The 15,746-nt window shown below is 30.6% G+C and overlaps 2 protein-coding genes across 5 annotated transcripts; both read left to right on the plus strand.

Moving 5' to 3' along the window:
* The first annotated feature begins 5,151 nt into the window (after positions 1 to 5,151).
* On the plus strand, positions 5,152 to 5,995 carry LOC118053723 (metallothionein-like protein type 2). The gene is made up of 3 exons (XM_035065061.2): positions 5,152 to 5,320; positions 5,468 to 5,548; positions 5,637 to 5,995. Exons 1-3 carry the CDS (start codon positions 5,256 to 5,258, stop codon positions 5,725 to 5,727), a joined length of 237 nt encoding a protein of 78 aa, XP_034920952.1. The 5' UTR covers positions 5,152 to 5,255; the 3' UTR covers positions 5,728 to 5,995.
* Positions 5,996 to 9,611: 3,616 nt separating this feature from the next.
* LOC118053722 (pentatricopeptide repeat-containing protein At1g07590, mitochondrial) lies at positions 9,612 to 14,270 on the plus strand. 4 transcript variants are annotated; one of them, XM_035065058.2, is made up of 5 exons: positions 9,612 to 9,823; positions 10,635 to 10,866; positions 10,985 to 11,389; positions 11,497 to 13,042; positions 13,648 to 14,270. In XM_035065058.2, exons 3-4 carry the CDS (start codon positions 11,063 to 11,065, stop codon positions 12,745 to 12,747), a joined length of 1,578 nt encoding a protein of 525 aa, XP_034920949.1. In that variant the 5' UTR covers positions 9,612 to 9,823; positions 10,635 to 10,866; positions 10,985 to 11,062; the 3' UTR covers positions 12,748 to 13,042; positions 13,648 to 14,270. The 4 variants fall into 4 exon arrangements, with proteins under 4 accessions (XP_034920949.1, XP_034920950.1, XP_034920948.1 ...); XM_035065059.2 differs by having other exon boundaries at positions 10,652 to 10,866; XM_035065057.2 differs by having other exon boundaries at positions 10,655 to 10,866.
* The last annotated feature ends 1,476 nt before the right edge of the window (positions 14,271 to 15,746 follow it).

Consider the following 15,746-nt stretch of genomic DNA (forward strand, 5'->3'; position numbering starts at 1 on the left):
TTCTTGGTCTGTGTACAGGTTTCTGCCTTTGGATGAGAGCATTTGATGTCAATTGTTCCTCGATTTTTGTCTGATCTCAGTTTTTTGTTGAGTTTCTGTTGTTGCATTGCTATGATGAGCTAGTAACAGGCAGTTCACCATGAGAGCCTCTCTGTCTGAAAAAGAGGAAGCCCCATGCCAGAAGCTCGCAGTAGCTGAGCTAGTAATGGACAGTCCTGCGTTCCAAGGTCATCAGAGGCAAAGGCAGTGATCATCAGTAGTGGATTTCATCATCGGTCTCTGCCTCTAGTCCATATGATTCATCTCCACTTCTATCTTAAGCACATGGACGCATTTCAGATGAGGAATATTGTACCGTGAACAGGGCCTCTGGTCTACTCTGGAATCCTGGGATTCTTTCCTCTAATCAAATTTATCTCTTTAATATATTTCAAAAGGCAACAGGAAAACATATAGAAATAAGAAAAAGCTAGCTTTAAAAAAAAAAAAATACAATGCAAAAGGGAAAAACAAATCAGGGCTTTTATAGAAGAGAAGAGTGGCAGACAAAATTTGGAGTTTGACGCGAGAATAATTCGCTGACAAAAGCAAGCTCCACTATGGAAGGACACAGGGCATTCAAGCCCCACTGCACACTAGCAATGGAGATCATTGCCTCTCCTATCTAAATCGAGCATGCCTGTCAATTGGCTTGCGAAGCGCAGTGCCCAAAGCATCCACAAATCCTCGACTCCTGTTTCACTTTTTTTTATTTTTTTAAGTTATATATATTTTTATTTATTTATTTATTTTTATTGATTTTTTTATTTTTATTTATTTATTTTATTTTATATTTATATTAAATTTGATACTTATTTTTTAATAATTGTTTTTTTTTATTTATTGAATTTTATTTTCAATTTAATCTCTTGAAATTTTATTTTATTTTATTTTTATATTAAATTTGTCTTCATTTTATTTTTTTATTGTTGTTTATTTGTTATTTTTTTTCTAATTAAATTTTATTGTCAGTTTGATCCATAAACATTTGATTTCAAAATATTTTTATATAAAATTTTATTTATTTTTTTATTTATTTATTTTTTTGTAGTAGAATTTTTTTTGTTTTTTTTTTTCAAGCTCATCCCTCATCATTTTATTGATTTGTAATTTTGCTTTTTATTTTTTAAAATTTATCTTCTATTGAGGCTGATTTCTGGCTCATGATCAGAGTTAAAGGTTTTAGAAAGTTATTAGGGGTTGAATTTTTTCTATTTTAGTTTATTTATTTATTTTATTTTACCATCATTTTTATATATTTGATTTATTATGAATTAATTTTCGTGTTTTTTTTCACTTTTTTTTTTCAGTTTATCTTAATTTTATGCTCTTATATTAACAAGTTGACATAAATCTTTTATTTCATTATTTTTTTAATTAGTTTTTTTTTTTAAATTTTATTTAATAATTGAGATTCGTGTTTTTATTTAGTTTGTTTTTTACTAGATTATTCTGGTATTGCAACCGACTTAAATTTTACATGCTAATTAAAATGAGCTTTTTTTTTATTTTATCTTTTTAATATTATTAATTTTTTTATCAATTTATTTATTATTATTATTATCATTGAATTTTTATTCATATTATTTAAATTAGCTGACTTCATTAAATCTACTTGAATCAATAACCCCAAATTTAAAGTTGTCTTGCTTTTCATAAATACTTGCGTTGTCTCGATATATATTTTTTTGACATTTGGAAAAAAATTAGCAGACCCATAGCGATGAGAACTGCGAGAGAAACATCAAGACCAGACGTATCATTACATTACAGGCACACCAGTCTTTTTGCAGCAAAAGTGAAGAGTGATATCATAGTGGATTCTCGGACACGAAGTTCTCTGCTTCCATGCAGCACATTAGCTAAGCTGTCTGGAAGTGAAAACACAATCCCACTTGCATTCCATAAATGTCCACCAACCCATTGTTGAATTAGACGCACGTTCTCTGTAATGAAGACGAGGATCCACCACGAGTAACAGGCTTGGGACATCCAACCAAGTAGTAGCTCGTAACAAATTATAAAAACAAATTCAACTAATATTTTCTAATGGGACTCTCTGGACCTGATCAGGGCTGAAACTAGACCAGGTTAAAAAAAAAAAATCTGACTTGATTCGGGTTGACCCGGCAAGACTCGGTTGCAAACCGTTAACTTTTGTTTTTTGTTTTTACTAAAACAACATCGTTTTGAATTAAAAAAAAAAGAACTAACCTGGCCGATCCAGTAACCGTTAAAAACTGGAACCCGAACCTTGAACCGGAACCGGTCTTAAAACCATACCCCTAGCAACCGCAATCGTAAAAGTTAATACATTTCAAAAATATTTTTATTTTTTTTATTTAAATTAATTTTTTTTTTTTAAATCATTTTTTAACTAAATAAACATCATTTTATATATTTTTAAATAAAAAACTTTAAAAAATAAATATTATCTTAGCACTTTTAAACAAACAAGTACAGTAGCCTTGCGATAATCATAATGAATCGTTTGAAGTGCTGGGAAAAAAAAGATAAATCTAAGAAAGAAACAAGTTGGGATTTTTAAGTATATATGAAGCTCCTCTCTGTATGAGCTTCATTTATTGACCAAATTATAATTTTTGCTTCACCAATATGATGAATGGACACTCATTAATTATATATAAAGCTATGGTATCACCGGTGCATGATTAAGAATATTTAATGAAGTCGATCTAGACATCTAATGTCTAAATCAAAAGGGGAATATGTCAAATGTTGCAAGATGCTGAATAGAAAATAAGTTAGTGATAATGTTTTAAAAGTGTTTTTTTTTAAAATTTAATTTTTTTTTAATTTTTTTAATTTTAAATTAATTATTTTTGGTTTTTCAATCATTTTAATATGGTAATATCAAAAATAATTTTTAAAAATAAAAAAATATTATTTTAATATATTTTTAAACAAAAAAAATATTTTAAAATATAATTACTATCATATTTTCAAATATCCTCTAAAACCACTCTAATCTATGTAGCTTTCTTGCTTTCTCCTCATTTATGTTTTTTTATTATTATTAATAAAAATATTTAAATCAGTTTATACATATTTTAATTAATATTATAAATTTTAAAATTAATCACTAAGATAATACCAATAAGGCAATAACCATTCTAATAAACAACCACGACGATTCTTCTTCCCGTTTACTTTCTTGAAGGCATTCGATGATTTGGCGACAAATTTATTAATTTCAATTATTTGATTATGCTAAACGAACGAATCCTTTTCATGTGGACCCACAAAGGTTCGATATTCCCAAAGTGGATGAACAGAGAATATCTCCTTTGATTGCTCTTTTTTTTAATAAATCTCTATCACTTGAGTTTTCCCATGGAGAGAAGAAAAAGAGACTCAAATTATCCATCAACGAGCGGTCCTCTCACCTTGACGAGACCCCTCACTCACTCATTGTGGGTTAGACTTTTTCTTATTCGAGTTTTCGTTTTCTCTCTCTTTTTTCTCTTTTCTATATATGTATGTATATGTATATACATATGTATTTTAATATTTTCTTTTTATTTAAAGATAAGTAAGACTGTTTGGTTAATCAAATAATTTGTATTTTTTTTACTTTGAATTTTCTATATAATTGTATTTTAAATTTTGATTTTATAAAAATTAAAATAATATGTTTTATTTATTTATTTTGCATAACAAAATTCATGTAATATTAATTTTAACCAAAATAATTATTTTTAACACATTTTTAGGATAGCATTGGGACATTCATTTAACCTGTCCATGAAGGAGAAGTATTTGTCCACGCTACTCTTGACCCACCACTGATGGTCACCATATCTACCATTTTCACTATAGCCCCACCACCCAGCAGCTTTATAATTACCATCGCCACCGTCTCCAGAATCATCTCCGTCCACTCCGACACTCTCATCTCTATCTTTACCGTTACTAGTAAAAACACCACAACAATACATTATTATCATTCTACTACTATCATATTCTTAAGTTATTATTTATTAAATGTTGCAAAACTTTTTTTCTATATAGAATATGTAAAGGAAAAATATTTGATAAGTAAAAAAAATTATTTGTAAAATGTTTTGAGAAAAAATAATAATTTTATTGATTTTAAAAACATATATCTCTCTATCTTATGAAGACATTTAATTAATTAAATTTGCAACTCAATAACCCTAAATTGTAATTGATTCTTAATTATAAAAACCCAGTTGATGTAATTTTTTTTTGAATAAATATTCTGAGCCCACTTGGCAATAATTAGACCAATGAATAAATTAATAATATCTCATCAACTTTACGGTTACTGAAAAACTTATATTGTAATGTTAATTTCAAAAGGTTCCATAAAATTAGTCGAGATACACGCAAGCTAACCATAGATATTCATACATTAATAAAAAATAATAATTAAACCAATGATAGAAGTGTGTAATTCCTCCGCTTATTATTATTATGATTTGGATGGCATCTTCGACAGTATTTTTGAGAATTATGAGAATTAAGTATATTTATTTAGTATCACCAGTAACACATTATTATATTAGAATTAAAAGCTTTATATTTTATAATTTAGCCAGATGAAGTCAAGGAAAAATAACACAACCATTTTAACCAGTATTTTTCGTAGTTCGTACGTGATAATTAAAAATAATAAACACAATCAAAAAACACATAAAATAATATGTTGAAAACTATTCTAAAAATTTTAGTTCAATTTAACAATAGATAAAATATTATGACCTGTTTAATTTATTATTCTATATGGTACAATCAATTTTTTTAAGATCTAAATCTATTTTATTCGTCCATGAATATTTGTGTTAGTTTAGATAATTTATTTAAGTCATATCATTATTTAATTATGATAATTACATATTTAATTGTTCAGAGATATCAATTATCACAGGCTCTACTAGTTCAAGCCAATCATAGGAGATTTATAACTGTGATGACGGGGAAATTAATGTAATTAATGTGAAAATTGCTTTATAATTCGATGTCAAGCACAGGCTAAAAACTACCAGACGCTATTACCCTAAGATATAACCACGTGTATGGTGGATATTAACCGCCTTTTTGCCTGAACTACACTATAAATAGCAGCTAAGGGCAGAACCAGATAAATCATCCTGAGTACTTAGCTTGAGTGAATTCTTCCAAGTAAAAGAAATCCCTTAATTTCACCGCACTTTCTTCATTTCCAAAAGATAATGTCTTGCTGTGGAGGAAACTGTGGCTGCGGCTCTGGCTGCAAGTGCGGCAGTGGCTGCAATGGGTGATTCTTTCTTTCTTCGAAAAAATCAATTTGCTATTATTTTATTTCATTAATTATAACTTATTTGCAGTGCTGATAAGATTTCAAATGAATCTGACACTCAGGTTTTCTGTTTTTGTAATATCTTCCTCTGCATTTACATGGCAGATGCGGCATGTACCCAGACTTGAGTTTCTCCGAGACCACCACAAGTCAGACGATCATTGCCGGAGTTGCTCCAGTTAGGATGTACGTGTCAGTCAGTCACAGTACTGCAGTTGAACTATATTGTGTTAGAACTTGTAGGGGATTAAGGACTAATTACTAGCTGCTGCAGGTTCTACGAGAGCTCTGAGATGAGCTTTGGTGCTGAGAATGGCTGCAAATGTGGATCAAACTGCACCTGTGATCCATGCTCCTGCAAATGAGAAAACGTCGCCGCATGGCTCCAACCAAGCAGTTTTATGGAACTATAATAAATAAAAAGAAGAAGTCTGGTCACTCCATGTTTGTCTAATATAGTATTTGCTGTAAATTAGAGTACAGTTAGCTAGCCATGGCCGCCTCAAATCCTTTCTACAGGATCTCATTTGATGGCTAGTAATCTGTAAGTGTCTTGTGTTTCCTGCTGCTTTGTTGGTTCCATTCCATGGAATTATGTATCTTTAATTGGAAGCTTGATTCTGCTTTTATGTTTCTTGACGTCTTTCCTCTCCTTTGATTCATTTCATAGACTTTTCGTTTGCTTTTACACTGTTGATTGTGTCATTTCTAATCCCAATGAGATAACAATCTAAAATTAATGAAGCAATCCCTAGCATTTGACTATCTTGGATAGTAATCATTATTATATACAATAATTCTATCCAAACTTCAACCACACATCCAAGACCTTAGCCACTCTCTCCCCCTTCGCTTTCTTATCCGTGGTTTTCCAAGCTCATATGACAAAACATAGCTTGCTTGATTAGGAGTCTTTATGTTTCCTTGAAAACATGCTTTTCTTATTACTTGTTCTTAAATTTGATCAAGATATATTTTAAAATATGTAATGTGTGGGTTTTTCCTATAGCACATAATGTAATATGAATTGATAAGATGAAATTACCTTTTTACACGAGTTGAAAAGAAAACGTGTCTTGCTCTTAAGAATAATTTAATCTTTTCTAGCTATCCATTACGGGTGAGCAAAAAAAACCGGTAAACCGATTAAACTGAGAAAACCGGGAAAAAAAATAACCGAAAAAAAACCCGAATTAATCGATTAAAAAATCACAAAAAAATTTCGGTTCGGTTTCGGTTTGTAAAGTCTGAAACCGATTGAACCGAACTGAACTAGTTCAATCAACCAGCACTTAAAAAAAAAAAAAACAAGTATAAATATAAATGTTTCCTAACCCTAGCCGCCGCCCCTCTCCCTTCTCTCACTTTACCGTCTGCCCCCCCACCCTCTCCATTCTCTGCCTCTCTCTCATGTTACCCTCAGCCTCCCCCCCTTCAGCCTTTCGGACAATCTTTCCCTTTCTGCTCCTCATCTAAATGAACTAGCTGGGTATGAAATACCTTCAACGCTCCTTGACTCTATTTTTTCCTTGACACTCTCCTAGGCATCAACCGGCCTCTCCTGGCTCTTCCACTGCCCGGGCTCCCTTTCCTCCCTATGCTTCCCCCGGCGCAGTAGTTCCATTTGACGATCTTGTCTCCCCCTGCCGCCTGACTGACCATTCTTGTTGAGTTTGTGCCATAAATGGAATTGAAATAGTAGATCTTTTCCTTTTCTTTTGTTTTTCATATCCGTGGTTTTAATTACAATGTTTGGGTCTTGGGTTTTTTGCCCGATTTGCAGGGTTGAGTTTTGTTTGGTTGGACGTTGTTGTGGTCAAGGTTGTAGGAGAAGTAGAGAGGACCATTGGGTTTGAACCGGTTTGGAAGGGAAAAACACCGAACCGAAATTAATTGGTTTGAACCAGTTTTCGGTTCGATTCGGTTCAAAAAAATAAAAAAAAAATCGGTTTGGTTGTTTATTTTGGTTTAAAACCGGACCAAACCGGAAATGCTCAGCCCTACTATCCATTAGCAGTTAAGAGATTGTTTAGGAGTATTTTAATATTTTTTTTACGGTAAAAATACAATTTTACCTCTAGAATTGACAATTTATTTAACTATTGACCAAGAGTTATTTAGTTTTTTGCAAGACTTTGAAATAGTTTAAATACTTTTTACTACTGAGGTCAAAGAAATTAGAGTTTTTAACCAAGGGTTTTTTTTTTAATATTTTAAAATACATTATAAATATAATTAGACAAGATAAAAACAAAGGCATGCATCTAGGGGTATTTGTGTATTTTCATGGTGGTTTTTTTTTGTGATTCCTAGTCTCATGAAGGATATTCTAGTATTTTTATGTTGGGAAACTATTTTTTTATTTGAAAAAGTTGTTGGAGCATGATGCTCACATGCCGACAAGTAGGCGTTGTCCGCAATGTTTGGGTGGTGCGTGCGATATTTTTCGATGGTTAAACCTACCATTTTATTGTGTTCTTGGATGCGCCATTGCGTTCTTTTTCTTATGAGATGACACATGGTGGCAGATGATGGAAAATTTGTTATCAGTGGTTGCTTTTTTTTTTTTTTCCTTTTTTTTCTCTCTCATCTAGAGAAAATGCACTTTTGTCCCCTTTTTTTTATATTTGAAATTATTTTTTATTGTTTATTTTCATCCTTGGTACTATTATAAAAAGGTTTAAGTACTTTTGTTTAGTCCTTAAATTATAATTGTCAAGTTTTATTTTTCTAATTTATTTCTTATTTTTTTAATTTTTTATTTTTTCACTTGGTTCTTTTACTAAAGCTTTGTTGATTTTCAATTTCATCATTTAATCAAAGTTTATGTTGTTTTATTGTTTTTAATTTGGCGCTTTTTTTTTTTGTTAAAGGTTATTTGTTTTTACATTAACCCTCTAATTTATTTATTTTTATCTTTTCTTTAGATTTTTTCAATTTCATTCCTTATATATATTTTTTTTGTTTATTTTCATCATTGGTACTATTATAAAAGTTTTAAATGTTATCAATTTAGTCCTTAAATTACAATTTGTCATATATGATTTTTTCAATTCAATCCTTATTCTTTTGATTCTTGATTTTTTTCCTTGGCTTTTTTTTTTTTTATAAAGTTTTGTTGGTTTTCAATTCTATTTTTCAATCATAGTTTATATTGTTTTATTGTTTTCAATTTAGCCCTAATTCTTTTGATTTATTTATTTTTTGTTAAAACTTATTTGTTTTTAAATTAACCCTTCAATTAAATTTTTTTTTTATGCTCTCTAATTAATTTTTTTATATCAATTTTCTCTTTTATTTTTTTAATAACAATTTGTGTATGTTTTTTTTTATGATTTTATCATTAAGCTTTTGATTTGATGGTGAATGAACTTCAGAGTTTTTTTCATTATGGAGCTTCCAATCTATTGACATGAGTAACAGGGTTGACAAAAGTATTTGTTTTTTAAATAAAAGGAAAATTCATTTTCTTACTTATTTAACAAAAGCATAACTTTTTTTCATTAACAACATTGTTTTTTTTTAAAAAAAAAAACTTAAAGTAATAAAAATAAATTTTTTGTAAGAATTTAAATGATTATATATGATTAAAATATATTTCTTTAGGCAAAACACTCCTTTCATTAATCATTTATTTATTTATTTGGGTTTTGATAAAAAAAAATAATTTTTTTATCAAGTGTGGTTTTTCATATATCATGATTGGTAAGATAGTTTTAAGCTAAGAAAAAAATATTTCACTTTTTAAAGTGACTATAAAAAAATAAAAAAAGAATTAATTTAAAAAACAAAAAAAATTAAGAATAAAAAATATTTTAATCTCATTGGATATTCATATAAAATTTTTTTTTTTAAAATATGCATATTAATTTTAATATAATTATGTAAGAAAATTGAAAACATAACCATACTTTTTTAAAACTTTGGTTAAAAAATGTTGGCATAATTAAATAATTTTTGAAATATCATTCTAATTGAAAATTAGGTTGATAAACCACCTAAACTTTATGGGTAAAAATAATATTATTAAACCCGGCTTAATAAAATAGATCATAATCCTATATTCTAGCCTATGTTGGGCTTTAAAAAAAATAAGTTCAATTGACCCAATAATTATGCCCATAACCTAACTCGACTTAATTCATGATTAATTTAGGGCAAACTAACTTGATCAAAATTAATATAAAAATATCATGGTTTTAAAATTTTTTAAAAATATAAACATAAAAAGACATCATTTAATTTTTTTTAATTAAATCAGATTTTTACGAAAATTAAACTATCCGTAAATTTAAATAAGCTCCTCCTCCTCCGCTGAAAACCCGTTTGCACTTTCTGCCTTCTTCGCTGCATTTCCAGCAGTAGCACAAGCACTTTACCACCAGCGCCACAAAAGCCATGGAATTGGAAGCCCATCATCTTTATTACAATTCGAATAGAAACCCAATGGAAAAATTTTAGGTTCGCTCTTATCTCCTCAACTGACAGCTTTCCTAACAATTTCTTTCTTTTTCTGTCCATTTATCTTTGTTCTTGGATATCCTTTTAATTTCTGTCGTTTTCTCTTTTCCCTTTTTAGTGTTTGTTCTTATTAATAATCAGCCATTGGATGCTTGGATTACCAATACAATTGCTTTGTGTTTGTTTTGCTTTTATGCACATAAGATGTTTGATGTTTTTTCTAGCAGTCAAAAAAATGTAGTGCAAATTATGTATTTGTTCTTGGAATTTATTTTTTAATAACGATCCTATTGGGATTCCCTGCTTCTGTAATCTCATTATTCATAAGAAGCGAAAACAGCTTGTTTCCCTCTGTGTTGCGCGCTTGCTTTTATTTTGTGCATTGTGACTAATCTTAACTGATTTGGTGGGATTCTGGGATATGTGAATTCGGGCTCTGACTGGGTGGTGGAAATGAGCTCATGTGTTGCTTTTACAGAGGAGAGAGTATTTATTGGGGTTCCACCCAGCAAGGGCTTCTTTTAGTCATCATGGAATTTTCTGTGTTAAGTTTAACAGCTGTGAATGACGAATTTAGGGATTTAGGTATAAGTGAGAGATTTAATACGATAGGAGCGAACCTTCAGGATTGATTATGGCTTGTTACAAATATGTAACATATTGATATAGAATCACCCTTTGTATGTATCTGTTTCAAATTTAGCTATCGGTGAGCTGGTGCACAAACAGAACTAAACACAAATGAGAAACTTATGCGTGTCAATTTTGTAAAGAACTTGTTACCTAAATAGAGATCTTACCAATTTTCCAGTTACTGTTTCATTGAAGTAGGTTGATCGCATAACACCGCAGAAGGGTCAAGGTCAAGCAGAAAACTTTGCAATTCCTGTTTCAAGTATGTTGAGTAAGCAACAACTGGAACAAAGGTTAATGCTTCAGTTATTTATGTTCCCTACCACTTGCTGCAGCAGCTGTTATGGAGGGAATGGTAACTGAGTTGAGTTTTATTGTCTGCATTAGAGGGAATCACTTAGCGTTATCTGGTAAGAAGATTTTATATTAGCTGCTTCCACTTTCAAGTAGGATATATATCCTTGTCAAAATTTTGATGCTGGCTGACTTTTGGTTTTACTTTTATGCTGCACCTGTTAACCTTTTCAGGCGCTAGTATCCAATTGGAGGAAAGGAAAAACCTTTATACTCTTCTTCTAGTCCACTTGTCCTGAAATACAGAAAAGCATGCAGGCACTAGCTCTTTTGAGGCATTGCCGGTTCTCACAAACAATTAATCAAACACTTTTTATCCCCTCTTTATCTGTCTATCAAACACCTTATACTTGCTTCAACTTTCTAAATACCCACACAATTGATAAATTTCCCAAGAAAAGCTTAGACCCAGAAGGACCGAAGTGCTTATCTTTGAGAATTGAGAAACTTCCAAGAGGAGAATCAGTTGGATATGCCTTTCAAAGCTGGATGGGCGAGGGTTTTCCCATTCATCGAGGTGACGTTTTTCACACTATTAATCGCTTAAGGAAGCTCAGATTAAACAAACGCGCACTCGAGGTGTGTTTATTAGTGTTGTCTTTATAGTTCTTTGAAAACATAACTTAAATAGCAATGTTAGTTCTTGTCTAAATGCTTTAACGAGTTACACCACAACATTTTATCAGGTGATGGAATGGGTAGTAAGGGAGAGGCCCTACAGGCTCAAGGAACTAGACTACTCTTATTTGTTGGAATTCACAACCAAACATCATGGGATATCACATGGCGAAAAGCTCTTCTTGTGTGTCCCATCTGAGTTTCAGAACGAGTTGCTGTATAACAATCTTGTAATTTCATGCTTGGAAAAAGGTGTCATTAGGCTTTCACTTGATTACATGAAGAAAATGAGGGAACAAGGTCATCCCATTTCATATTTGATTTTCAACCGCCTTATAATCCTCCATTCCTCACCTGGCAGTAGGAAAATGATCCCGAAAATCCTTGCTCAAATGAGGGCTGATAAGGTGGTTCCCCATGTTTCAACATATAATATCCTGATGAAGATTGAAGCAAATGAACATAATATTGATGGGTTAGTGAAGGTATATAATGATATGAAGAGATTTAAAGTTGAGCCAAATGAAGTATCTTTCTGCATATTAGCTACCGCGCATGCAGCGGCAAGGTTGTATACAGTGGCTGAAGCATATGTTGAAGCTGTGGAGAAGTCATGTAGCGGAGACAACTGGTCAACACTTGATGTTTTGATCATATTGTACGGACATTTAGGAAAGGAGAAGGAACTAGAAAGAACTTGGGGCATTGTACTAGAACTGCCTCATGTTAGGTCTAAAAGTTACTTGCTTGCAATTGAAGCATATGGTAAAATTGGACAGCTTAGCCGAGCTGAAGAGCTTTGGTTAGAGATGAAGTCAATACATGGGTTGAGATCAACTGAGCAGTTCAATTCCATGTTATCCGTGTATTGTAAACATGGGCTTATTAAGAAAGCAACTGGGAATTTTAGGGAAATGGAGATCAATGGGTGCAAAGCAAATTCCATAACTTTTCGACATCTTGCATTGGGTTGTTTAAAGGCTAACTTGGTGGAGGAAGCCTTAAAGACTCTAGAAATGGGGAAAAACTTGACAACAAGCAATAGGGTAAAGAATTCAACCCCATGGTTGGAGACTACTCTATCAATAATTGAACTTTTTGCAGAAAAGGGTGATGTAGTTAACGTTGAGAAGTTGTTTGAAGAACTTGCGAAAGCAAAGTATGTAAGGCATACATTTGTATTCAATATTTTAATAAAGGCTTACGTGAAAGCCAAGATTTACAGTCCAAATCTCTTGAGAAGGATGATTTTAGGGGGTGCTAGGCCAGATGCTGAGACATATAGCCTGATCAAACTTGCTGAGCAGTTTCGACCCTGATTTTGATCTGGTCAAAAAGAATTGACAACAAGCAATAGGGTAGAGAATTCAACCCAGTGGTTGGAGACTACTCTTTTAATAATTGATTTTTTTGCAGAAAAGGGTGATGTAGTTAATGCTGAGGAGTTTGAAGAACTCACAAAAACAAAGTACACAAGGGATGCTTTTGTATTGAATATCTTAATAAAGGCTTATGTGAAAGCCAACAATCCAAATCTCTTGAGAAGGATATTTTAGGGGGTGCTACGCCAGATGCTGAGACATATAGCCTGATGGCAGTTTCGACCTGATTCTGGTATGCTCAAGTTGTTATTGCTGTACTTCTACATTTCATTCATTTTCCTTAACAAAAATTATAATTGTTTAGTGTATCAATAGTTGTATGTGGAAACAGAAGGTGAAGGACATGAAAGAAATCGAGTGTGATGTTGTAGATAACAAGAAATGGTGTTCCTTCTGTATTTCTCGTTAACTGTGTTCTATTCACAACAACTTGCTTCTAGAAATTAAATATGTTTGAACTTGTAGGACCTCATTTGCTCTCATACTATGCATCTCTTCAAGTGCCTTTCACTGAAACGTTCTTTATGCTAAATCCAAAAAAACAAAATATATAGTATAAGAAAAAATACCCCATGCGATTACTCCAGTTAACATTTGGTTTCATTTTTCTTCTTTTCGTGATTGTTATGCCCAGTGGAAATTCAGTTATTGCAACTTTTATTTTGATTTATTATAATTTGTAAGAAAAGATAGCGTCTCTTAAAGGGCTCAAGAGCAAACAACCTTCGAGCTGAATCACCCATGAAAAATGCTGTGAAATGTTCCTTTCTCTCAGCCATGGTTTTCTCTTTATGATTAATTAACTTGGGTTTGACTTTGCTATTGTATTGATTTTAGTGACCGTCAGAAGATTTCATAGACGACAGTATGACATAAAGGAAAAGTCCAGTGGTGGTGGAGAGATAAAACAAGAAGTCAATAATGTTAAGGGACGGTGGTGCAAGTGATGACTCCGAATATTTTTTTTGAAGGTCGCATCATTCATGAAGTTGCAGCTATAGCCAACATACCAGGCTGCTGCTATGATGCTTCTACCATGTTTTCTGCAATTGGAGGCCGTCGGATCGTCTTGATGGGGCTGTGATATGATTGTGGGCTGCAATTACTGCTGTTTCCTGTGTTTTTCACCACCACAAGTGCTCTGAGCTGCTGCTATTGCAATTTTTTATTTGTTGCTGCCATGTTCTCTTCTACAAGGGGAACTTAATGGTTCTAATCTGCTTTGACGGCTACCTGTGGTTTTCTGCTCTCATTGATATTATGGTTCGTCTAATTTCTTCTGGAATTCTTCCACCCAGTTTTGCTTCTCGTAATTAAAATTATGTTTTGTTTCTTGTATTATCGAAACAAAAAATAATATAATATTTGCTAATAAGATTTTGTGTCAGAAGTAAACAAGTTTAATTGCCCCCGAGCGCTCCGTTCCGAGAATAGTATTTATCTAATTTTAAAAACTTTTATCGGGGAAAAAAATTTGATACATGAATCTGTCTAGGTACAGTTGTGCTGTTTGTTTATGTATTTTTTAATATAGAAAAATAATTTTTTTATTCATAGCATGGCTTTTTTAATAAAAGCTTTTTATGATTTTGAAAGCATGTTTCACTAAAAGAGAAAAAAATATGCCTTCTAAAAAAAATAAAGGAATAATTAATGAGAAAATTGTAAAAAAAACTTCATAAAAACAAGATATTATACTCATTGAATATTTATGAGAAATTTGAGAAAAAAATAATATTAAATTCATGTATAATTATTTAGAAAGTAATTAATAATATTATCATTAAAAACATCTAATCTCATTTGAAAGCATGATATCACTGTATAATAAATATTAGTCACCTCTAATAATTGAAAATTTGAGGTTGAGTTTTTCAACTTTCCAAAATTTCAATTTTTTAACTTTGTTTTCATTTAAAAAAACATATTTAGATGATTAAACCTTTATTTAACTCTTAAATCGTTGACCTTAAAAATTTTTTGTTTTACCAAATATGATCGATTAAAAGTTTTATATCTTTTTTTTTTATGAAAGATTTCTGTTTTCTCTCTCTCTCGTATCTGTTAGAGATTGAAATATAATATATATATAAAAAATTTATGAATGAAATATAAAATTAAAAGAAAAAACAGAAAACACGTGTAGAAAGAAATGCCTCTTGAATTGTAAAAAGAAAGAGAAAAAAAAAACTTATTTTTTTATTGTTAATCTCAATTCTTATTCTTTCAATTATTATTTTTAACTGAATCTTATAAAATCGAAACAATATAACTTGTAAGGATGAAAAAAATAAAGAAAAAAAAATTAATGATTAAAGCATAAAAAATAAAATTTTAGGGATAAAAAATTGATATGAATAGTAAGGGAACATGTCAATGAATATGAATGTGACGACACAATAACTTTAACAATTGAACGAGATAAAATAGAAGACAAGTGATTAAAATTGAAAGGATAAATATAATATGAGATGAAGATAGAATTGTATTTAATAATAATATACAAGATATTGACTTTTTATTCTGATTATTTAATGATGGACAAAAACATAATTAAAATCTAGAAAACCCTTGACATAATTATCAAACTTACATTGTTATTTTAATTTTAATTTATATTGAGTATTAAAATTTTATTTTAACTAATTTTAAAAACAGAAATAAAATAATAACTTATTTTGTTTAATGCATTTATTTATCAATACAAACTAGACATTATATAATAAATTATAATTTACTGTGGCTACTAATTTTGTTCTGTATTTATTTGAATGGAATGACAAAGGTAGTTTCAAAGAATAATAACACACATAAAAAAAAAATTCTTAGAATTAAATATTGAAAAAATACATAATAGACGAAAAAAAAAAAAATGCATCAGTAAAGAAAAAAAAAAAAAAAAAGAGCATAGGCTTTGAACTAGGCCTCAGCTTGAA

The sequence above is a fragment of the Populus alba genome, chromosome 9, assembly GCF_005239225.2.
Source record: "Populus alba chromosome 9, ASM523922v2, whole genome shotgun sequence".
Lineage (NCBI taxonomy): Eukaryota > Viridiplantae > Streptophyta > Magnoliopsida > Malpighiales > Salicaceae > Populus > Populus alba.